Below are 23760 nucleotides of genomic sequence, written 5' to 3'. Positions count from 1 at the left end.
GCAGCTGGCTTACCCCCAGCCATCTCATGGAAGATGCCACTGCCTGGTTTTCTGTGATCTCCCTCCCCCCTCCCCCCTCCCCCCACCCCATGCCACAGCCTACCCCATTTAACTGGGTCCCCTGATTCTCATTATAAACTTTCTGGGAGTTGGAAGCTGCCAGAGGAATGGGGGTAGGAATATCAACTTATCCCAGTCCACTGATGTGGAATTTTCTGTGGATCCAAAACATTTTGGAATACAGTGAAATAAAGTTATTAGGCATTCAGCCAGTTCAAGTACCCCTTGTACCCTAAGGCCTAGAAGAAATTGAGGAGAAGTTCATTTGTTCTACATTTTTAAAGCAAGTTGCACATTCTGGACCAATACACGGGAAAGAATTCAGTGTTGTACTAAGGTGATTGTTCCAGCAGGACAAGCATTTCAGCCTACCAGATGGAATGATCCCTTTCTCCTCTCACTCATACTGTTCTGGGATTCTCCTGACCCCCTCAGGGCCAATTTTGGGGGGCAAATGGAGAGGAGACTTGTGTTGTGTTTAAGTGTTTTGTGCTAATTAAGTAAAATATAGTTGCAGAAGTCCTAAACCCATTGCTTCATCATATTAACTAGCTTTTGTGTCTTCTCTTTTAAAATATTTAGACCAGTAGTTTACGAAGAGCGCTCATTAAAGATTTCCCCTGATGTACCGTAATTTTCGCTCCAAAACACGCACTTTTTTGCTCCTAGAAAGTAAGGGAAAATGCCTGTGCGTGTTAAGGAGCGAATGCACTCGACTGGATCCATGGCTGCCGTCAGTCAAGCAAAGCAAGCTTTGCTTGCTTTACAGCCAGGAGGAGGGGGAGGAGCCGAGGAGGGAGGGAGGGAAGGAGAGCCATGGCAGCAAAGCGGGCAGCAGCCGCTTACACGCGAGGAGGAACAGACGGGAGCCATAGGGAGCCGGAAAAGCGCCGCGTAGCCAGCAACAGCTGCTGCAGCCTCAGCTAGCAACGCTCTCTAAACGGAGCAATGAGGCTGCAGAGGGACGGCAGGGCACAGGAGGGCTCTGAGCCACGAGCGCAGTGAAAACCAGTAAAAAGGTTTTTAAAAAGGCTGCTGGGGACAGGAGGGCACGGGATGAGGGAGAGAGGGAAATTACGATTCTCCCAGCGTCTCAGCTGATCCGCTGAGCAGGACTTGGGTTGCAGGGGATTCGCCATTAGCTGCGTAAAGCAGCAAAGAGGGAGAGAAGGAGCAAAGTGGGAGAGGAAAGGAGCTGCTTACACTGCTGTAAGTGGCTGCTGTCTGGTTGGCTCCTTTAAAGCAACAGTGCTCTTTCCCTCCCCCCTCCCCTCTCAGCTCGCCGAAAAGCTCCTTTTCCACACACCCCACTCGAGCTCCTTCTCCCCTTAAATCCCTCTCCTGCATCATTAGCCACATCCTTTTCCATACACCCCACGCGTGTTCCTTCTCCCCTTAAATCCCTCTCCTGCATCATTAGCCACATCCTTCTCCACCCACCCCACGCGTGTTCCTTCTCCCCTTAAATCCCTCTCCTGCATCATTAGCCACATCCTTCTCTACACACCCCACGCGTGTTCCTTCTCCCCTTAAATCCCTCTCCTGCATCATTAGCCACATCCTTCTCTACACACCCCACGCGTGTTCCTTCTCCCCTTAAATCCCTCTCCTGCATCATTAGCCACATCCTTCTCTACACACCCCACGCGTGTTCCTTCTCCCCTTTAACCGCTTGCCTGCATCATTAGCCACATCCTTCTCTACACACCCCACGCATGCTCCTTGTCCCTTGAATGCTTTTCCTTCCCTCCCTACTTAAAACGTGGTTACAAAGCACGGATCCACATGGATCCTCAGGATTTTTGCACTGGGTCACCCCAGGTTCACCATCAGATCACATAAAATGTCCATGGCTACAGCCTGCACCAAAAAAATCACGCACCCACTGTTTCATGGGGCTGCAATGGCGCAAAAACGTGGTTACAAAGCATGGATCCACATGGATCCACAGGATTTTTGCATTGGGCTACCCCAAACTCACCGTCAGATCACGTTTGTGGCCACAGCATGAACCACAAAAATCATACATCCACTGTTTTGTTTAGAATATTTTTTTCTTGCTTTCCTCCTCTAAAAACTACGTGCGTGTTATGGTCAGGTGCGTGTTATAGAGCGAAAAATACGGTACTTCCTATGGACTGAGGCAAACGAAACTGGGCACAGTTATTAGTCCTTCTCTACATAGCTACCAGCAAGAGTCACACACTTCTCCCATCGCTTTATGCAGCTACAAATTACCACATTACCTATGGAGAGATGTATACATGTACAATTTCATCTTCCTACAATAACAGAAGTGGGTCAGGGAAAATCTTTAATGAGCAGCCCTTGTAGGAAGCCATACATAAAATTATTCTTAGGATAAACTTAACTTTTTTCAGTAGATTAAAATAGAAACTAAATGTTATGGGGAAGCAAAACCTAAGGTTTTGCTTGATGACCTTTCATTGTTCACTTTATATCATACACTGATTTGAAAAACGGTGTTTAAAATATAACTCAAATGCTGTCAAATACTAGTTGCTCCAACACTAGATAAATAATAAACATGGATACTCTTTTTTTCCTTACAGATGGTGGACGATCGTATTGTATATTATTTATCTGTAGATAGTTTGAAGCCTACTGATATCCTGGTTAGCTTTTCTGCATTAGTACACTGGGGGGAATCAGGAGGTAAGATCAGTATCAAATAGATAGGTAAGGCAAGTATTGATTCTTGTGATTTTCTTCACAAAGAGGTATTCAAAGATAGAACTCTGTTAGAGCTGCAGTATTTGTGATCTTCTCCTATTTTGACACACAACTTTCTCATTTTACGAGTGTGTGGTGAAAGTCTTGGATGCAATTAATTGTTCTTAAGCCCAGAGTCTGTAGTAGAACTGCACATGTTATTAACAAACAAATCAAAGTTCAATCAACTTCCATCCTCTTCATAATAATTTGAGGCTGCTTTTATGGTTTGCCATAATTTGCAATTGAAAACAGCCTCAAGGCATATGTCAGAATAAAAATGCCTTACATGTGGCTCAGTTGTTACTGGAGTTCTAGGGTCTGCAGCCCTGCTTGCTCTGTTCACCACTGTCCCTACCATTTGCCCTACATTAATCTCCTAGAGCTTCCTTTCCCAGTCCACACAACTATTAAGCTTTCTGTTTTAGGTTTTAAGGAAGGCACATAGAACACATAGTCCCTTCAGCATTAGTACAGTGCACATGAGGCTCAAGGAAACCTGTGAAGGACCAGTCTACTCTGTCTCCTATCATTGCCTTGGGTTTGGTTTGTTGTCCACCACAAGAGGCATCTCATTACCTGAGACCTGGAGAGGGTAACATAGCATGTTCCTCACTCCTTGCATATTCAAGATTTTACCTGTTCAAGAAGGTGTAGAAGAGAAACATGTTAGACTCTTTGTTCATGTACCTGAAGTAAGCCTCTTAGTGGTAGGCATATGTAGGTGTCAGGGAACTGCCATCAGCTCAGAGGCGAGAGATGGAAGGGCAGTTGTGTTATAGGGAGCCTCCGAAAATCTTGCGAAACAGTTCCTCTTCCGGTGAAGAGGAAAGCCCCACCTCCAGTGGAGAAGAGGTGCAGAGACCAGGGGATGCTAGGGAGAGCCCCAACACCGAGCCTGAGCAAACCGGAGAGGCCCTTGCCAGCACCCATTCTGTGCAGTAGGTTTCGGCGCAGGGAGGGGCGGAAAAGGCTGGGGGTGACGCGACTTTTATGCTGGGGGAGCTACAAAAACCGACCACTCCCAGATTCTGCTAGCGATTGAGCCAGACATGAACTTACGACTCTCTTCACTGTAAATAGTTTGCACCAAGAATAAAGCCTGGAAAAGACAGGTCGGAGTCTTGCCTGTTTACTCTTGAGCAACCACACCAGCATCTGACAGTAGAATTTGAGTGTTTCATTGTTTCTTAGTAGAACTGCTTACAAATTTTAATTATTTGCTGTCCCTGGCAACTTGACTTAACATGTTATAGGCAGAAAGGAAAAGGCTGATGAGCTTTCTCCTTTCCTTTTGTTTTATTGTCTACTCTCTTGAAAGACTGCCTGCTGATATTTATAAGATATAAATCATGTTCTATGAGGTTTACAAGCAACAAACTACAAGTTACATCTAAGAACAACTTTCAGAAGACATCTGAAGGCAGCCCTTATATCGGGAAGTTTTTCATGTTTGACTTTTTTATGTTTTATGTGTTGGAAGCCGCCCAGAGTGGATGGGGCAAGTCAGCCAGATGAGTAGGGTATAAATAAAATCCTCAGCATATGTAAAGATATTGGAAATGGTTACATTTTGGTGATTAAAAAAACAACAAGTTATCTGTATACTTTTATTTTATAGCAAGTGCACAAAAAGAAGGTCATGTTTTGCCCAAGGGATTACTCATGGTTGAAAAATTCTCATGGAAAAATTTGGCGCCAGGACAATTAATCCTGAAGATCCATACATATGCCACTAAAGCTTCTGTGATAAGTCTTCCTGCTGGGTATGTGCCATTCTGCTACACCCTTTTGATCCCTTTTGAGTTAGAGGCATAGCAATAGTGCTTTAAAATAGTGCTTTAAATAATTATTTACACACCTTCTCAGATTTTCTAATCCTCACAGCAATCCTGTAAAATAGGTCAGTGCCATTGTTTCCATGGAGTTACTGAGGCTGAGAAATAAGCATTTATTTTTACGCTACCTCAATATTTAAATAAATAAACACACCTTTATGCTTTTATCAAAGCTATTGTCACTTTGTATGTTGTATACCCCTTTGCTGTATCTTTTATGAAAAATACAGTTTTAAATATTTAAATAAATTAATTCATGGTAGGGCTATGCCTCAGCAGAGGAACTCTCTGTTTTCTAGTGGGCAACAGGACACTTCCAACTGGGATCTTGTTCCTCTCTGTGCTTGCAGACAGGAAATGTTGACATTTTCAAAGAAGTTGCTGTGTGCCTCTCCCTTGGAAAGCCACAATCTGATTTCTCAGTTTCACAAAGCTTGTGCTGTCTTTCTGGCCTCTTCTTTCTAATCCATTTGTGATTTTTGTCAGTTTTGTATGTGTGTTTTTTCTAAGGTAGTGGTAGTTTCCCTCCCTGGCTGCCAGTGTTGTTGTTTTTTACCTCAGTATGGTTTGGACTTTTAGTGCTAACGTGTCTCACTAGTCCCTCATCTCTTCTCTTGTTTAGAGCTTAGCTTTATACCAGGAACTCTCTGATTCCCACCTCAGTTTCAGCCACAAGGGAGAGCTCAACTCCCACCTGAGGCATCTGTTCTTGCATGAGGAAGAAGATAGCTATGGTTACTTACTTTGCAGAATAAGCTACATATTTATTTGCTAGTGGGTGGATGAAATGCCAACAAGTCTTAGCACTTTTTCACATATAACTTGTTTTCAAAGTGTACAAACACATGTGGTCCACCAAATAGTCTTAGAGCCATTCTCTAAATGTTTTGAGAGCCAAGCAATAAATAATGAAAGAGACAAGAGGGGTTTACTTACACTGACTGTTTAGAATTTCTGTTATGTTTTAGTTTCTTTGTCCATTAGTGTGCTTATTTTAAATGCAGGCGCCATGTGTTACTCTTCACTGCGAACTCCCCTGTAGGGCACCATATCCATCTTTGTAGCATGGTCCCATGTGTGTTTGGTGAAGAGGATATTGTCCTGCCAAATCTTGAAAAGGTATTTGTTACCATAACAACTGGAGCTATATTCCCATTGGGAGAAACAAATGTTCATTGTCAAGTTTTAAATCCTATTGAAGTTAAAGTTTTGTTCGAGAAGTACTTAGTCTGTTTCTGAATGGAAAAGATCACAGATCCATAATTACCCTGCAATTTAATTTTAAAATGGGCAGAATCTGGAAGACACTTGCATCATCCCAAAATAATGCTAAGACATACAACTGCTTATGCAATTTTGAAATTTGGTTGCAGGCCCCACTGATGGCCAAAGGTAAGTGCCCAGCATTTTTTCTCCAAATCATACGGGGAGAAAATTCTGCAAAATGACTACAGACTGAGCTCCACGAGGATCTCACCTAGCTCTTCAAAAAAGTAGTTGTGGTTCAATTTCTGCTGGATTTTCTTTCTAGAGGATTTTCTTTGTAGGTTTAACAGAGCTAGCAAATACATTTATACAAGTGGCGTTACAGGGTAAAGTCCTTCTGTTCATGGTTCTAGACATTCTCTTCTTTCTCCACTCATCTCCTGTTTTTCTAAGTTTTCCTCTAGCAGACAGACAGCATTCCATACCCACTGAGCATGCTCAGTCTTCATTCAGTAGTTTTTCCCCTTTTGTTTCTTCACTATGTTTAGGTTTCTGTGGTTCCTGATCTGATCTACTGTATTGGCCCCAAAATAAGCCACACTTTTTTTCCAACTTCCGATCGTGAAAAGTTAAAGTGCGGCTTATATTCACAACCTTACAGCACCGGCAAAGCAGCACGGCTCTCCCCCCTGGCCGAGAGCAGCCTGGGAGCACGGGGCAATGGTGCCCATCCCGTCCGTGGCTCCCAAGCCTCCCCCAAGCAGCCAGATTTTAAAGGTGCGGCTTATTTGCGAGTGCGGCTTATATTCTGGCCAATACGGTATATTGAATTCATAGATTTTTCAAATGATTCTTTATGTGGAACTCTCTTTCCTCTCCCCGGGGACATTAAAAAAACCCTCATAGTAATTACATACGAATGTAATAGTCGCTAACATAGGTTTAGTGCTTCAGTAATTCCTAATGAATTGACCATGTGCATGTTGTTGAAATAGTGATATATTTTTAATAGTTCTGACTAATAGTAGTGTATGTATTTTGTCCTCAGGAAAGCTATCGGTTCATAGAACAAGCCACCACTATCATGAAAGCCATTGGAAATGTGATACTGAATTTTGGAAATGCAGAAAACCTTCCCGCAGCCATAAAGACACTGGAAGCAACACATTGTCCTCCTGGCCTCTGTGCTCCAGGAACAACTAGAGAACACTTTAAGGTAAAAAAACAAGAAGAATCTTATCCTTCTGTTAACATGCAGAATATATTGTGCTTTTCAAATGATTGTTTTCTAGTGCAGCCCATTAGCTGAAACTCCTGATAATGAAAATTTAGGTTGTCATGAATTCCTGTAAACATGCTCTTGTGAATTTCACATCAGTTAGTTTGAAAAGTCTAGATTTTCCTCAATGTTGACAAGAAACCTAACCCCATATTCTGGATGGTATGAACTAATAATTACACTGATTCCTGTTCTCTGGCTGCTTAGTGACATAAGAGCATAGAATCAGCAGCTGTGCTGTTGCACTGAGGTAATCCTTGGTCGCTATGAAAATGAAATTATGGTCTTGTGCCAGTGTGGCACACAAGGGCCATTCTTCAAATCATGCAGACACAGTGAAGAATGGATAAGATCAACAGCCTTGTCTTCAGAACAGATCTCCATTCCCTAATTTTCAGTACATTATATAAATAATGAGAAAGTGAAGTATGAGTTTTAGAGACAATTACAATGTGCTCCACTGAGCAGCTGTGTTCCTCTTATCTCAAAGGACTGTCCCTTTAGCTATGGCTGTGCAAGCCTGAGGATCATGCTGCCCATGTTGCAGTAGCTAACATGTTGTTGAACTGCCTTTTCTCAGACAAAATACTTTGACTTTGGATATAGCTTTCAGCTAACTGTTGTTGTTGCTGCTGCTGCTGCTGGGTTGTCAGTTGTTCAAACACCACAATGCCCCCAAATCTGAATTGTCCCCAACCTTTGACTGATGTTGAAAAGATACATTTGTTTGTTCTGGTTGCTTATGCAATTAAATAATTTGGAAACAATAGTGTCACTAGGCAGATATCTGATACTCTGGAAATATACTGTTTATATGCCATCATATCTTAAGATAGTGATCACATTATGTGGCTGGTTTGAAATATCAAAAGGAAAACTCATTTAGTTGGAGTGAGCCATTTTATAGATTCTACAAATCCACTCTATCTAGTAGTCAAATATACAGGTTGGGGTATGTGTTCGGTAATATTTTCCTCAGAAAATCATTAGTAGAAAGCATTTGAACATTTATTTATAATAATTTACTGACCATTTCTCTTTTACATTTTAGGCTTTCAATAATGCTTTTTGGCATTTGATAAAACAGACATTGGGGAATGTTCCTCTCAACTATAAATTTGCTTACAGATGTTTCACTTTGGATTTTAAAGACAGTGATGTGTCTGTTGAAGACACAGACTCTTCAGGTATATGGAAAACATAAATAATGTACCAGCAATATTTATTTTTAAATAATCTATTAAGAAGATACCTGAATGTTGAGGTGTCCTGCCATTTTTAACACAACAAACCAGACACAAAATTCTTAGGTGGTATTCTCTCATATAACTGATGGAGCCTACAGATTTTTTGAACTTCATACAGCAGAGCTAACATGATGCTGCTAACTTTAATTCTTTATCAGCACACCTTTATGCCATTGAACTTGTTTGGTTTTTGTGTGATACTTTTGAGGTTTACCCATCTTTGATCCCAACTTTTGGGGCATCAATGTGGAGACACAAGCAAAGGAATACAAAGGAAGACTAGGACAATGTTAACAATAAGAGCCCTGCAGCACTTGAACATTGTTGATTCTCTAGAGACAGACCATTGTTCCATCTAGCTCAGTATTGCTGACACTGACTGACAACAGCTTTCCAAGATTTCAGGCAGGTGTCTTTTACATCTGTATGTGGAGATGCCAGAGATAGAACCTGGGAGCTTTTTCATCCAAAGTATATGCTCTAGCACTGAGCTACATCCTTTTCCCATTTCAACAGCACTGCAATCATTCAAATGCTCTGCAACACCTACAAAAAAAAAATCAGTCTTATATATGTTCTTAAACTTTAATTGGATTTCAGTTTTAATTAGCATTTGACACTAGGAGAACAGCACATCGCTTACCTAAGCTTGCAAGACATAAGTCTAGCACTCAATACAAAAATCAATTTGCATTTTATGTTCCCAGACTTAAAGTGTAAATGCATTGCATCTAGTGTGGAGGATGAAACGGTCTGTGCTGTCTGTTTGAGGTCATCCTGGACCAAAACTAAGTACTTTGTTTAGCTAGTGCTTTATCTCCAATAGTTGCCAGGCCAAGCTCCAGGAAGTTACAAGCCACTACTGTAGTTGGTGCCTAGCATCTGACAATTGGCAATGAATTGCCTCTGAAAAGTGAGGTTCCATTTTTGGCAATCAGGATTAACCAGGACCAGCAGTAGATATTGCACCACCTGAGATGGCAGCAGATGCCACCACCGTTTCTGCTGTTCCCCTCCTCTTCCTCCCCCCCACCAACTAAATTCATGTAAATGTCCTGCATTATCCAGTTACCTGAAAACATTTTGCAGGGAAACAGTACAGAACCATATATTTTCATCAGAAATGTTGCATTAGACTGCTTTCTTTGGGTTCCTGGATTGTAATGAACAAGTGGGAACTGCAACCAAATGTTGCAATGATCCCTCTTATGTGTGACTACATAAGAATCCACACTTGTAGATGTGTATTAGTATAGAGGATTTCATCATAAAACAATAAAACACTCCATTGTTGGTTTTTGTAGACATGACGTAAGTATTGTAATCTCACAGGCAGGTAACTTTTGTATTAATTTCTTTTTAGAGCTGACAGATGTTTCTGCTTGGCAAAGCAAAGATCCCACACCTGAAGAGGAGAAAGTTGCACTTAAACTGCAGGCTGCCTGGAAAGGGTCTTATGTGCGGCTACTAATGAATGGCAGAAAACCAGGTCAGGATTCTTCTGAGAGAAGTGACAGTTGTGCCCTGACACAGCCCCTAGGGGACAGAGCAGGGCAGCACCTTCCTCCTTTGAAGACAGCCATTTGCTTTGGCTTCAACCAGCCACGGAGGATGATGGTATAGCCCACCAAAACTCTAAGTTGGCTAATGGAGGCCTACATGCAGGGCAGGGTGGGGCTTCAGAAACGGACTGAAGGAACCAAGGCTTCACTCCGGTCCACCACTGAAGTATATAAGTGGGCTGCACTGGGTGCCAGCTCATGTGGTAGATAAGGGTTGACTCTTTAGTCTACTCCCAGCGGGGTGAGATGGTGCATCACCCCGCCTTTTTTATCAGGTGTGATATATTAGGGTACTCCTGTAAAGGGATCTGGATGGAAGATTCTGTCCAGAAACCCAGATGAGGAGTGGAAAGGACATAGAACTTCCAAATGGCTGCCAAACACAATTTTCCTGACTTTCGGTTTGGGGGGCCAGGGCCCAATCTCGACACCTAGAATCTTGAATTATTCACAGAATGCCATAGGAATCACCACAGTGCTTTTATAATGCAGTTGGTCATTATATCATAAAAACTATTTATTTGTGCAAAACATGGCATTGTTGGCTACAAATGTCCTCAGATGATGTCTTTCAGAAGTGTTGGTTAGATAGTCTTTTCAGCTAGACATGCTTTCATTCTGATTACTCTCAGAGCTTTATATTTTACCTTATTTCTTTATGCCAGTGTTTAGGAATGATAACTATGTTGAATATTTACTAATAGCCAAATTTGTTTTTATTTGTCTTTTTATTTTTCAGGTACTAAGGAGAATACTAAAGTCAAAGACACACTTCAAAAGTTGTGGGCTCTAATAGAGCCAAATTTTGAACAATGTTCTTTGACATTTTTGAGGTAATACAAAGTATGGTTTCTGCAGGGTCACATGTTTTGCCTCACAACACCTCCCCCGCCCCCTTATTTTCTCCTATAAAAACTGACCTGACCCTGTGTAAGTGCTATAGGGAAAGTACTGAAGCCCATTTTGGGGCATCACTATATTTAGTTTTTCAGATGTAAAAGTGAAATTTAAAGAACACCCTTCTTAACCATTGAATCAATTTTTATTCTGCTTTATATTCAGGATAAAAAAATCAAGAGACAGACTATGAATTTTACATCAATTTGTTACTGAAGAATTAAATGTAATGTATCTGTCAGGGATCCTTTACCTTTACCTTTATGTGCAAATTGGCAAATGGGGCAACATCTCTTCTGTTAATTGATCCACATTCACATCTGTATTAAGGATACCAGATTGCTGTCCCAGATAAATGACTGAACCCTGCATGAATAGATCTACAAATCATGGGCTATAGTCTGACTGAGTAGAGACGGTTGTCTTCAAACTGTGTTAGTTGATAAGGTGGAAGCCAAGTTTCTTAATATTTTTTTTATCATGAGGAAAGGATTATATATTTATAATTTTATTTATTACATTTCTATTCTACCCATAATCCCAAGGATCACAGACTGGATTACAATATAAAAGCACAAAAATACATAACATAGTAACAAGCAAAAACACCCCCCACCCCAGTTTATAATGGTGTAGATTTGCCAGGCGCCTCCCTGGGGGGAGCATTCCACAACTGCGGAGTTTACCACAGAAAAGGCCCATTCCTGTGTTGCCGCCCTCCAGACCTCTCATGGAGGGGGCACACAAAGAAGGGCCTCAGATGATGATTGCAAGGACTGGGTTGGTTCATATGAGGAAAGGAAACGTGCTGTGGTCCTGAGCCATTTAAGGCTTTATAGATTTTACACCGCTCAGTAAGAACAGACTTGTGACTCGAATCCACAAGAGGTTTCTTCTTGCTCACAGATTGAGACACTGCCTATCCAATGTACACATCTGTTCTGTGTTGACAGCTCAGCTTCAGCCAGCAATAAGGTCTGAAACAGGGTACTGCAGAGGCAGACTAAAGGTAGCCCTTTTGGGCCCGCTGGATCCAAAGTTCCTTTGTTTTCCTGATAGGCCCCGGAATTGGATCCCTAAACTATGCCAGCCTGGAGGTAGCATAGTTATTACATTGATACAGAGAAAGTAGTTTTTAAAAGAATGTATAGAATATATTTCTTGTGTCCAGTGATAAAGCTGCATGATCATATCTTAATTTCCCTTTGAACTTCTGCTACTCCTCAGGGCCACATTAGATGTGATGTGAAAGATTCAGAAATGCAACCCCCGACATCTTATTCTTCTCCAAAAACAGCCACAGAGAGGGAGTAGGGCTAGATTTGGGTCACACTGCTAATCTAAATCCTCCCTCTGGGAACTGCTATTCGTTTCAGACAGTAAAATATATAGAAACAGTATGAGTTTCACTTTCCACAGCACACTTTCCTTTCACAGCTAATAGCAGCTGGTGTATGTGCGAATTGGATTGGCTGTGATCCAAAGTGGGGGCGCCACAGCTGGGTTTAGCAGGAAAAAAGATGTTGAAAGATGCATTTGAGCATCTCCCATGCTACTTCTAGTTTGGCCAGCTCTTAAAATATAAAAAGGTAAAGGACCCCTGACAGTTAAGTCCAGTTGCAAATGACTCTGGGGTCGCCAACATGAAATATAGGTCTGGCTAATTAAGCATAAAGCAGAAGGAACAAGGGAGGTCTGGCTTTAAGAGCAAAAAAGGTGTGTAGTGAGGCTTTAAACCTGAGCTTATTGCGGTTTTTGCTCCAGCTGCTTTCACCTCCCAATTAGATTCAAGCTGACAGAGAAGTGAAATCCCAGTTAAACAGAGATACTCCTCAGATTGGGGTATAGTTCAGCACCCTTCATCCCCATATCCCTTTTGCCCTTTAAATCAGACTCCTACTGTTTATTCTGGTGTGGGGAAGCCATTGGCCTTGCTTGCTGGGGCTGATGGGAGTTGTAGTTTAGCAGCATCTGGAAGGCTTGATCCCTCGTTTGTGAGATTGAGTAGACCCACACTTAAAGTGTTTGATATGCCTCTGCCACAAGTAATTTGTTGCTTGTTGAAGGCATTTTTTTCATAATACAGTTGCCACTGTTTAATCTTTGGGACGCTTTGGGATCTTATGTATATATAGAGTGGAGGCAGCTTGAAGCTCAGTACTGTTGGTTATGATCTCAATTGATTATTTTATATTCTTCTTGTTGTGTTTCATAGAGATATGTTCAAAAGTAAATGTAAGTCACTTGAAAAATACCGTTGTGCTGAAGATGAGTGGACTAAGACATCTTTTGCTGATTATACTGTAACATATGCGGACCAGCCAGCAAATTTTTGGTTTGTGGTCTTCAGGTGAGGTTTGTTATTGATGAGTCACATACAGACCATCTATATCATATTATAGTTTAACTGCTAATTCTGTTTGTGTGACTGAAAGCCAAGGGACCACATGTTGAAGCATTCTTGTACTTGTTCATGAAGGTCATGCTTGAGGAATTTAGTCTTCATTAATTTCGATATGAAATTATCTGATCACCATCTCTAGAAGTGACATGTGGATCAGAACTTTGATATTCACTAGATTGCAACCCTTCTTTGAATGTTGTGCAGTAGTTCTAGGCAGTTTAAGCATGTCAAAATCTGCCTGTAAATAGGCATTTTAAATGTATTTTTTAAAAATTAGATTCATGGCGGAAGTGACATGGAAATACAGTTGTTCCTGTTTACAAATGATTTGGTTTACGAACTCCTCAAAACCGGAAGCAATGTCCTAGTTTGCAAACTTTAGCTTGGTCTAAGAATGGAATCCAAACGGTGGAAGGGCACCATTGGCAGGAGGCCTCATTAGGGAAAGCACGCCTTGGTTTAAGAACAGTTTCGGTTTAGGAACGGATTAAGTTCATAAACTGAGGTACCACTGTATGGCTAAAACCTGCAAAAATGGCATGAATTGCAGATAGACAGATCCCCTTATCCTTACTTTACCCTTTTCTCCCTTTTATTATAGAGAGGTGTTTTATGTTCCAGAAGATATGATCATAGCAGCAAAGTTTTATTCTTCCATACCTACATGTGCATTGCATGTCGTAGACAATGATACATTGGAAGAAATGCCTCGGATCTTTCTCAGGGTTGCACCACATCTTTATACAAAGAATAAGGTGATAAATACAAACATCTTCATAGTAATTACAGTACTACTACCTTCAGTGGCGTAGCGTGGGTTGTCAGCACCCGTGGCAAGGCAAGTAATTTGCGCCCCCTAACCCATGGATTTTGCGCCCCCTAACCCGTGGAGTGCCCCCCCAGATGTTGCGCCCGGTGCGGCCGGCCCCCCCTGCACCCCCCACGCTACGCCACTGACTACCTTACTAACAAAATGATACAAAGGACCTGTTACTACACACTGATATAAATAACAATTATTTTCCCCAGGTACTGTGAATGCAACAACACAACCTGTAATTCTTCATAATGTACAAGTCTTGACTATTGTAGGGCCATTTTGGGGTATACAGTATTGCATCAGCAGCAGCTATAATATTTGCTCTTTACTTACCAGTACTTATTGTATCATATTACTTGTGTTAATAGCTAACAAAATTAACTTTAATTTCAGAGAGGATATACTTTTATGGCTGAAGTTCAAACTGGTGAGTCACCAGTGTTGGCTGGGAAATGGAGGCTTCGACTCATAGGTTCCTACAGTCCCCTTCCAGTTCTTTCTCGTGAGACTATAAACAATGTATATTCCATTAAAGAAGTTAAGGACTATTATGTACCAAATGCTAAGAATATTATATTCAGGTAAAATTGAGGAAACAGCAAAGGTATTTGCATATGTACCCTATTTGAGTGTTCATATGTTACTTTGAGCATATTACTTACTGAAGCATTAATGAGTAGTAATCATAGAATCATAGGATTTTAGAGTTGGAAAGGGACCGTGAGTGTCATTCTAGTCCAACCCCTGCAACGCATGATTATTTTTGTCAAATGTGGGGCTTAAACCCACAAGATTAAGTCTTATGCTCTGCCAACTGAGCTGTCCCCAGTAATGCTTTTGTATATTTCCCCAAATGCACCTCACTGGGCATTTCTAAAATGCTGGTCTTTCTGAAAGTCAGACATGAAAGTTGTTTTTCTCTCTCACGTTCATCTCAAGACATTTGCATGATCTAGGAAATAAGGTTTATATTCTAAAAACATGAAGGAGTAAACCACACTGAAGTCAGTAGTGACTCACTTCTGTGCAAACATGTATGTGATTGTTCCTAAGGTACTCAGGGCTTTGCACAGGCCTCTTTTTATCATTTGTCTAATGTTTGTTCAGAAAGTTTATTGTAGTCAATCTTGGCATTTTAACTGCAGTTTCATTTTGATAACTGGTTTCCATAGCAGCAAATGGCCTGTTCTAAACATATGTGTTAACTTCCGTCTCAGAGCTTGCTGAGCTGGGGCTAGGCTGCCTTCTTGAATAACATTATTTTAAGGATTGAGATCTTAGACTTGCTGAAAATAATAAAATCTGCCTCAGTTAACTATATACCTTTACTCCCCCTTCAGGTATGCAGTAAAAGTAACAACACCACTTATGGCTACTGTGCAAGTACAGACCTCCAAGCCAGATGTAATCATTAAAGTGCAAGTTCTGGACTCTGAGGAAGAAATGGTGCACTCTGTTGGGAAGGGTCATGCTGTTGTCCCTGCATTTTATTTCATATCTAATGAGCGGCCTCTAAGTAGCATGTGTAAGTATGGTAAACTAATTGCTATGATTATTGTGAACAAAGAGACTGCCAATACATGTACATGTGCACCTGCCTTAATAACGGAGTTAATAATTTGTGGCATACGCTAAGACCTCATTTAAGGATTACTGACTTTGCTTTGTCATGCTTGCTGCTGAGTGATCAGGCTTGCATATTTAGTATCAGTTTCCGGCATATAGACCATCAGACCATGCAGAATGGGTATACCATTCCTTGTCAAGTGAATCAAATTCTGTTTCCCCTCAAATTACCCTACAGTGGTAAGTTAGGTGTTCCAAGAGAGCCATATCTCATATGTTGCTACACCACATTGCTACACCACATTGTCTCTAGAGATTTCCACTAGGGTGCTATTAGGAGTCTCACAGCAGCTAATAGCAGGAATAGCAAAGTCTGATGTGATACTTCCTCATTCTGACTGTTAAGCCTTACTTAGAACTAACAAGCTTCCAATCAAGCAATTATTTTGCCAAGACTAATCAACATTTATAAGCTCCTTATAAACAGTTCTGAGCTGTTTTTCTGGATTAATTATTATTCAGACGTGCATTATTCAAAAGAATAAAGAGCAAAGAGACCAAATTCCATTTTAAAATATGAATTATTCAACTTAAAGGAGTGGGCCATATGGGCCTGCCTGTTCACTGAAATATGATTTGGGAAGTTCTGCCATTATAAATTTAGTGGGTGAAAAACAGTTTGGGCCTTTTTGGTGGTGGTACGTAATTATTACATGCTGTCTTTGAAGAGACTTGGCTCTCTCAATTAGGTGTCAGATGAAGACTTCTTACTTTTTCATTGCACTTTAAATAGGTATTTTATCTAATTTTTATACTGTTTGATATCAGCATTTTGGAAGTTGTGGTTATCTGTATTTTAGTATTATATTAATTATTTTACTATGTTTTAAAATTCCCTGGGAAGGTTTATGAAGGTTGGGATGTAAATCCTTAGAAAGAGTCAGTAGATAAGTAGGTAAAGCAGGAGAAGGAGAGAATTACAGAAGTAGATATAAAATTGAAACTAGTAAGACAAATGACTAAATGCTAAAATACTCTTTAAAATGTTATTGCCTCTTCCAGCAACATCAAGTAAAGGTGGAGTTGCCCAAAGCACTCCCAAAAAGGAACCTGAAGTAGTTGCAGTCTCTAAGAAAAAAGGTACTGTGGCAGCTCAGAAGAATGTCAAGTCTGCAGCCAAGATGTCACAGGAAGGCCCAACTTCAACAGAAGAAGAAACTATTGTTACCCCTGTTCTTGATGAAAATTTATTTCAGCAGGTGAGAGATCTTAAATATATTTGTGGAGGAATTTTGAGAATAATTCCTACTACGTTGCTTCATAGTGTAATAAACATCGTATCCTAAAGTTCCTGTGGAAGGTTGAACAAAGCAGTTCCCCAGCAGTGAACTCTTACGTATCGTGTAAAACAAGAGGATGAAAACAAGGTTCAGGTAATTCAAGATTCCTGCAAAATGTGGGTTTGGAATTAGATGAAAAGGAAGAACAGAACGCTTTGTGCAAAACGGAACAAGGCACCACCAGCAGTGGGGCTATCTTGCCGAGTCGCCACTCTAGCTTGTTAAAATGGTACTTTTGTTCTTCCCAGGGCTACTGAATGGCCAGATGGAGGCACATACTTGTGGTGGCTGTATTCAGGTGTAACACAATACACAAAGCGCAACAAGCTGAATAATAATAACTGTAAACATTTTATTGGTTATTTCCTAATGTAAAGGTCTAGCCCAGTATGTGCAACATATACAGTTCATATGTACGGTATATAACCTATGAGACTAATTACAATATTAATACATTTCTTCTTTACTTATCTTTTCTTATTGTTTCTCCTTGTAAGTTCCTGTATAACACAATCCTTAGGTGAAAATAGAAAAGTCCTCAAGGTAATAAGAACAACACAGCTAATGTAGGCTGCTGACACTAGCTGGCTGGTGCAGCTGCAAACTGCTAATTTGGGCAGAACAAGGTTTCCGGATATCTCCCTTGTTTCACCCTGAAGGGCTTCCTCAGCTGATATTAAATCTATACAATATAAATAAACACATGGTAATACAATATTTGGTATCCAAGGTACATGTTCATATTATAATGTATTGGTGCTTATGTTTGTAATAAGCTGTAGGTTGTTTGGAGACCTCTGTGTAAAAAGCGACTAACAACTCGAATAAATAAGAATATGTGCAAGTTTACCTGTAACAGAGAGGGCAGCTTTTGTATGTCATGGTTTGCTTCCTCTCTTGTGCTGACCCATGCCTTTGCTGGGCACGGTCACCTGCAGAACAAACCTGTAGGAAACAAGGAGTTAAGGGACATGCTCAAGTTGTCAAAGAGGCAGCCCAGTAATGCCTTGGAGTGTGCTCTGTCTTTCCTTGCAGGCAGCAATAGGGCACCAAACCCGCTCTTTCTCTTCTGCTCTCTGCATTTCAGTCTGAGAGGTTTAGATCAGGTTGTTTTGTACATGAATTCAACACATTCAGATTCTTCAAGCACCTTATTTGACCCTTCTTTCCTTCCCTACAGAAATCCAAGATAGCAGTCAAGGGGGTGATGGCTAAAAGCAAGGTTTTTTAAAATATTAAAATAAGAAGCTGTGATTATTTCTGAAAAAAGTAATTTACTGCATTTGGCTTTTACAGCCTCACAAGTATATTATACAAGCCTCCGTGTTGCATAATAGTTGGCCACTTACTGAGAACCAATTGGTATTTGTTCAGGCACTGAGAGAACTGGAAAAAAATGAAATCAAAGGTGAGTGAGTGACTTTGCTACATGCTTATTTTTTTATTGAAATGCGTCATAACTGAAACACCAATTTCTTTGATTTCAGTTAGCTAATTATGTAACTTACATTTAACAGAATTGTATGAGAACTTACAAATAGCAAATTATTTCTGATAAATGCCTTTAATACCACCCTGAGAATGTTTTTACTGAATAGTAGCACAAAACTTTATCAAATAGAGAGAGAGAGGTCAAACCAGAAAAATTCAATTATACTCAAGTCCATTAAAACTATGGTGCTTACGTCTCAGGGCAATCCTATGCATTTTTACTCTGAAATGTGTGCCATGAATTTCAATGGGACGTTCTTCCTAGTAGGTGGTTTTAGGAATTCAATAACTCTGGAGTGCAAATTTCTCTGGGAGTAGCTTTTTTCTTCTTTAGTATGCTAGTGTACCTTATTACCTCTCTTACAACAGTGTACTGAAATGAACAAATATGAACATACAATTGAAGATGAATTGTTGCTCTGATACTACGAGAATGATGTCACAATTTATTTATTTATTTATTTATTTATTTATTTATTTGGTCTTATTTTTCCAACTTCTACTTTGGAGTGCCATTTGTTTTGAATTATGCCCCCAAATGATAACTTTTTTACCATCCTTTATAATGATTGAAATAGTTATGCATATCAAAGGATATGAAACTGGGTTTTTTTAGGTGGTGATGGTTATATCCAGGGCTGAGTGTGGCCAGCCCTATTTCCCTTGTGGCTGAAGCTATTGGAAGAAGCTGTTGCCTGTGCTTTTTATTTATTTATTTTTTAATTTTCTGTGTACGATGGACTATGTGTTCCACCTGGGTCTGTGTGGGATCAGCTGGCCAGCCCACCTTCTTTGTGACTGGCTGTTCTTAAGACCACTCACTGTTATCCAACTAACTGTTCTTAAGATCTAAGTTGTTGTTGTTGTTGTTTAGTCGTTTAGTCGTGTCCGACTCTTCGTGACCCCATGGACCAGAGCACGCCAGGCACTCCTGTCTTCCACTGCCTCCCACAGTTTGGTCAAACTCATGCTGGTAGCTTCGAGAACACTGTCCAACCATCTCGTCCACTGTCGTCCCCTTCTCCTTGTGCCCTCCATCTTTCCCAACATCAGGGTCTTTTCCAGGGAGTCTTCTCTTCTCATGAGGTGGCCAAATTATTGGAGCCTCAACTTCAGGATCTGTCCTTCCAGTGAGCACTCAGGGCTGATTTCCTTAAGAATGGATAGGTTTGATCTTCTTGCAGTCCATGGGACTCTCAAGAGTCTCCTCCAGCACCATAATTCAAAAGCATCAATTCTTTGGCGGTCAGCCTTCTTTATGGTCCAGCTCTCACTTCCACACATCACTACTGGGAAAACCATAGCTTTAACTATACGGACCTTGATTGGCAAGGTGACGTCTCTGCTTTTTAAGATGCTGTCTAGGTTTGTCATTGCTTTTCTCCCAAGAAGATCTAAGTTACTTTTAATTATTTTTCATTCAAAGATGCTGATACAGTCGTGCATCAAAAGAACATGTCACTTGATAATTTCCAGAAAACGCTATTGTGTAAATGGAAAAATAGAAAACCACTTCTATAAGCTTTCATCTCTCAACCTCATATTTCATAATGTAAGACAACAGTGCCATCTAGGGTAGATTTTAGTGTCCAAATTAAGTAGCTAGGACAGAACATTTTACTTTTAAAGTGAAATTTACATCAGTTTGTCGTAAATAAGGGAGATTGCATAATTTTTAAGACCTGTTTCCTAAAAGTAAACTCTTTGGTAACAAACAATTATGTAGTTCCAGAAGCATAAATGGAAAGCATAAATAAACACTACAATGAAATTTACACAGCACGTCCTACTGAAAAACATGAAGAAAGTGTAAGTGTCCTAAGTCCAGACATTCACAGCAACATGGAAGGACAAAAATCTGCAGGCTCTTCCAAAGGAGGTCGAAAAGTGAAGGAGAAAACAACTGAGAAGGCAGAAAAAGCTGCTAAAGAAAAACCCGTAACTGTTGTTAGGCCCGAATCACAGGTAATAATAAATAAATGAGTTCATAAAGTGAATTTTCAAATGATCTGAATGATGTTGTATAGGGTAAATTTCTTCTTTATTTTTCCAGGTGTGAAGGGGAAAGTAGTAAAAAAAAAATGTAATATGTTCACTCTAGTGCTATGGCTGAAACACACACTGTATTGTGCTATATTTCAGCTCTGCCTGGGTGGGCAGCTGTCTTGAGATCCTGTATAATTGAATGGAATGCAAATTGAATTGAATTCAAATTCTATTTGAATTTGCTGAAGCAATGAAATATTAATATCGCAATTTGCATCACTAATGTCATAGTTGTGACAACTGAGAGGTTTCACAACTGGTTCTGCCCCTCATACACATTTCATTCACATCTTCCACTATCATAATTATCATCGTCTTTATTTTAATGACCCTTTATTTAATGACCCTTAATATTTTTTGATTCCCCTTCCTCCACACCTCCACTTGAGGGTGGAAATACATTGCCACACTTTTTAGGGTGTTCTCTTCTGTCTATCTACTTGGATCAACTCAAGTGGCCTCTCTTGTTTATTTTCATTAACTTGTGTCCATCCACATTTCTTCATTTTACATGGTGATGGCCTAGATAAGCCAAGTAATACTAATTATCCACAAGAGCCCCCTAGGCAACTTGGTATCTTAGCTATGGCAAATAACAACCATCGTCAAGCATTTGTAAATGGAAAAAGAGTCCCCCCCCTCCTTTCAGGCCATTGATGTGCTACAAATGATTAGCGCCCATGATAAACATAGTGCTACTCGAAGACTTTTCATAGTTTGGGTAGCAGAATCACATGCTCTCTTTCCTCCCCAGCAATTACCCCATTTGTACAAATTTCTCTTGGCAGTCATATGCTAGCCATGAATAGGGGCATTCCTGAACCGCAGTTTAGAAACCAGGTTTTAAAAAACTCACATTGGGGTTCACTTCAAATCCAGCCCTCCACTGACCCATTACTGCTCCTGTCTGCTAAAGAAGATATTGACTGAAAGCAGCCTTTGCTGCATGTGTGGGGGAAACAGACTAGTTTTGGGGATGGTAACTCTTGCAGGTTCCCTTGCAAAGTTGAGCACACATACGTCAAATGAGACCAGAGGGTGGCATTTGGCATTCTTTGACAATAACAGTCGATCACGGACAGTGCTTCTCGATAATGAATTGGCTCTTTCATTCATTTGAGAGTTTCAAAGCAATATGTGCTCTTCTGATTTCGCTTTGTGCATTTCATTTCCAGCAATCTGATCCTAACAAACCCTCCTGGATCTTACGTCTAGTCGTTGAACAAAATGAAATAGAAGCACTGGATTTGAGGAAAGACACTGAGAGAGCAGATGAGATCAAAGCTATGAAGCAAGCATGGGAGGCTGCGGAGCCAGGGAGAGCTGTTAAGGTAACCAGGGCTTATCGTTTTGCACATGCATTTAAAACGAGTTCCAAGATTCAGCAGGGTAGTGTGGAAATGCCAACCAAAAAGTCAAATCCCTGCAGAGATTTTTCAGTATCAAACTCCTGTTTGAAGAGTGAGTGCTGAGGCTGAACTGAGAGATTGATTTGAATAAATCAAGGTAGGCAGCTAGGCAGTGAAAGCCCTGAATTTTCATCTATGCTTTACAGTGCTGGCTGGTAACATTCTGACTTGGTTATGGCTGCAATTTTTAACATTGCTGTTTTCATCACAGTAGCCAACATGAGGTGGCTTACAATGGGTGCAATTAAATTTTGTGCCAAAGCAATTGCCCTCTCAGCAGAAGTGTTTCTGCTTGCCCACATGTGCCAGCTTCTGAATAAGATTTTTTTTTTTGGGGGGGGGGGTGCACAGTGCATGTGATGTCAGGATGTCAGAGGAGCTGGGGCAGATCTCAGCGCAGTGGCAGCACAGTGGCAGCACAGCTTCAGTGGCTGTGGCTTCTCCTGCTGCTGCCGCCACCAGCCTGGGCCTGTTTCCAGCCTCTTTCCCCTCCACAGCAGGAGGAGGAAGAGAAGGAGCCGTGGCTATTGAGGCCACACTGTGCTCGGCTCCATGCTTTGGACTTGGGGGGGGGGGTTCAGTCCCTAGGAGTTGGCACCCCTGTGCTTTCCAGACAGAAGGATTTCCCACCCCTCTGACTTTTCTAGGGGTTCTCCTGATCCTCCCAAGCTGATTTGGGAAGAGTGGGGAGCAAGGGAGTCCTACAGTGTGACTCATTACTCATTGCACTGGATTCTGCTAGCACAACAACTTAGTTTAATCCAGCCTAATATGTTTAAAAGACAATACCTGTCACAGTTGGACTCAGAATGCTGCATTAGATGGGCCTTTGATCCATTCCAGCAGGGCATATCATATGTTAATAACTGAGCATCAACATGACTGCAAAAACAAAACAAGGTGTTTTTTCTTTTATAAGCATTAATCATCTCCCCTTTTCAGTTGCTTTTAAAAATATTGTGCTTTATTCAGTGCATTTTCCATGTACCCAGTTGTTTTTGTTTTTTAACAGCTAGTAGTCAAACAGCTTAAAATTGCATAATTTAAGGAGAAAATATTGATTTTTTGTTTCTGTTCCTGTCATTCCAAGCACTGCAGTTGAATGTTGTGACATGAGTCATTTACCCATGTGTGTGCTTTAATTCAGTGACTCATCATTCAGTTGTCAGCCAGACCTCCGTCACTTATTAAAATAATTAAGCCGCTCGGCTCAAAATTTAAATGATACTTTCTCTTGGTGTGCAATGATAACATGCTACTGTTGTACAGCCAGACCAAATCTGAAGAGATTGTTGTTTCGCATGCCACTGCAATTACATGCATGTGCCTATGTTGCTATGGTAACATCATAGGCAATACAGGAAGCTGTCTTATGCCATGTCAGGCTTTTTGACTATCTATCTGTTGCTTGCCCTAACATTGACTATGCCTGGTATATTGTGGCCATCTTACCAGCAGTGGCTCTATTATGGGGCAATGGGCAAAGGATTGGGTGAGAAAATGCAAGCTTATTTCTTTGTTTTTGTTCTCTAAGATAGTATTCAGCTCAAACACAAACTAGTGGTAAGACAGGGGAGAAGTGGGCATGTAGCAGACATGCAATGATTTAGACTTTCCTGTCTTTCTTAGAAATGTATTCATATAAGTGCCTCACATGAAGTAGATGTGGTAGTAGATGCAGGGCCGTCTTTACCCGTGGTGTGGGGCACTCGGGCGCTGAATTCTGGGGGGTGACAAATGTGTACCTACTGCTGTACACCGGTCCCTCTTGATTGGTGGCAATGAAAAGCAATGGAGTGAAAGTCCCCGCCCCACTCCTCTGTTGCTCTGCTACCCTGTAGCGTCAAATATTCTTGATGAGT

The 23760-nt window shown here is 40.9% G+C and overlaps 1 protein-coding gene across 3 annotated transcripts in view; it reads left to right on the top strand.

Moving 5' to 3' along the window:
- The window catches only part of ADGB (androglobin), a 62977-nt gene that overhangs the window by 27899 nt on the left and 11318 nt on the right, over positions 1-23760 (top strand). For all 3 annotated transcript variants that reach the window (XM_028723614.2, XM_028723613.2, XM_028723615.2), the window contains exons 17-31: positions 2634-2736; positions 4415-4559; positions 5636-5750; positions 6886-7053; positions 8168-8303; positions 9727-9852; positions 10665-10758; positions 13038-13172; positions 13828-13981; positions 14440-14627; positions 15387-15571; positions 16675-16871; positions 18249-18360; positions 20224-20408; positions 21665-21820. In XM_028723614.2, coding sequence (XP_028579447.2) covers positions 2634-2736; positions 4415-4559; positions 5636-5750; positions 6886-7053; positions 8168-8303; positions 9727-9852; positions 10665-10758; positions 13038-13172; positions 13828-13981; positions 14440-14627; positions 15387-15571; positions 16675-16871; positions 18249-18360; positions 20224-20408; positions 21665-21820 — 2199 coding nt within the window. The remainder of the gene's footprint in view (positions 1-2633; positions 2737-4414; positions 4560-5635; positions 5751-6885; positions 7054-8167; positions 8304-9726; positions 9853-10664; positions 10759-13037; positions 13173-13827; positions 13982-14439; positions 14628-15386; positions 15572-16674; positions 16872-18248; positions 18361-20223; positions 20409-21664; positions 21821-23760) is intronic.

Source organism: Podarcis muralis, chromosome 3 (assembly GCF_964188315.1).
Source record: "Podarcis muralis chromosome 3, rPodMur119.hap1.1, whole genome shotgun sequence".
NCBI classification, from domain to species: Eukaryota; Metazoa; Chordata; class Lepidosauria; order Squamata; family Lacertidae; genus Podarcis; species Podarcis muralis.
Note: the sequence above shows the minus strand (reverse complement) of the source record. Positions and strands in the feature narration are given on the sequence as shown.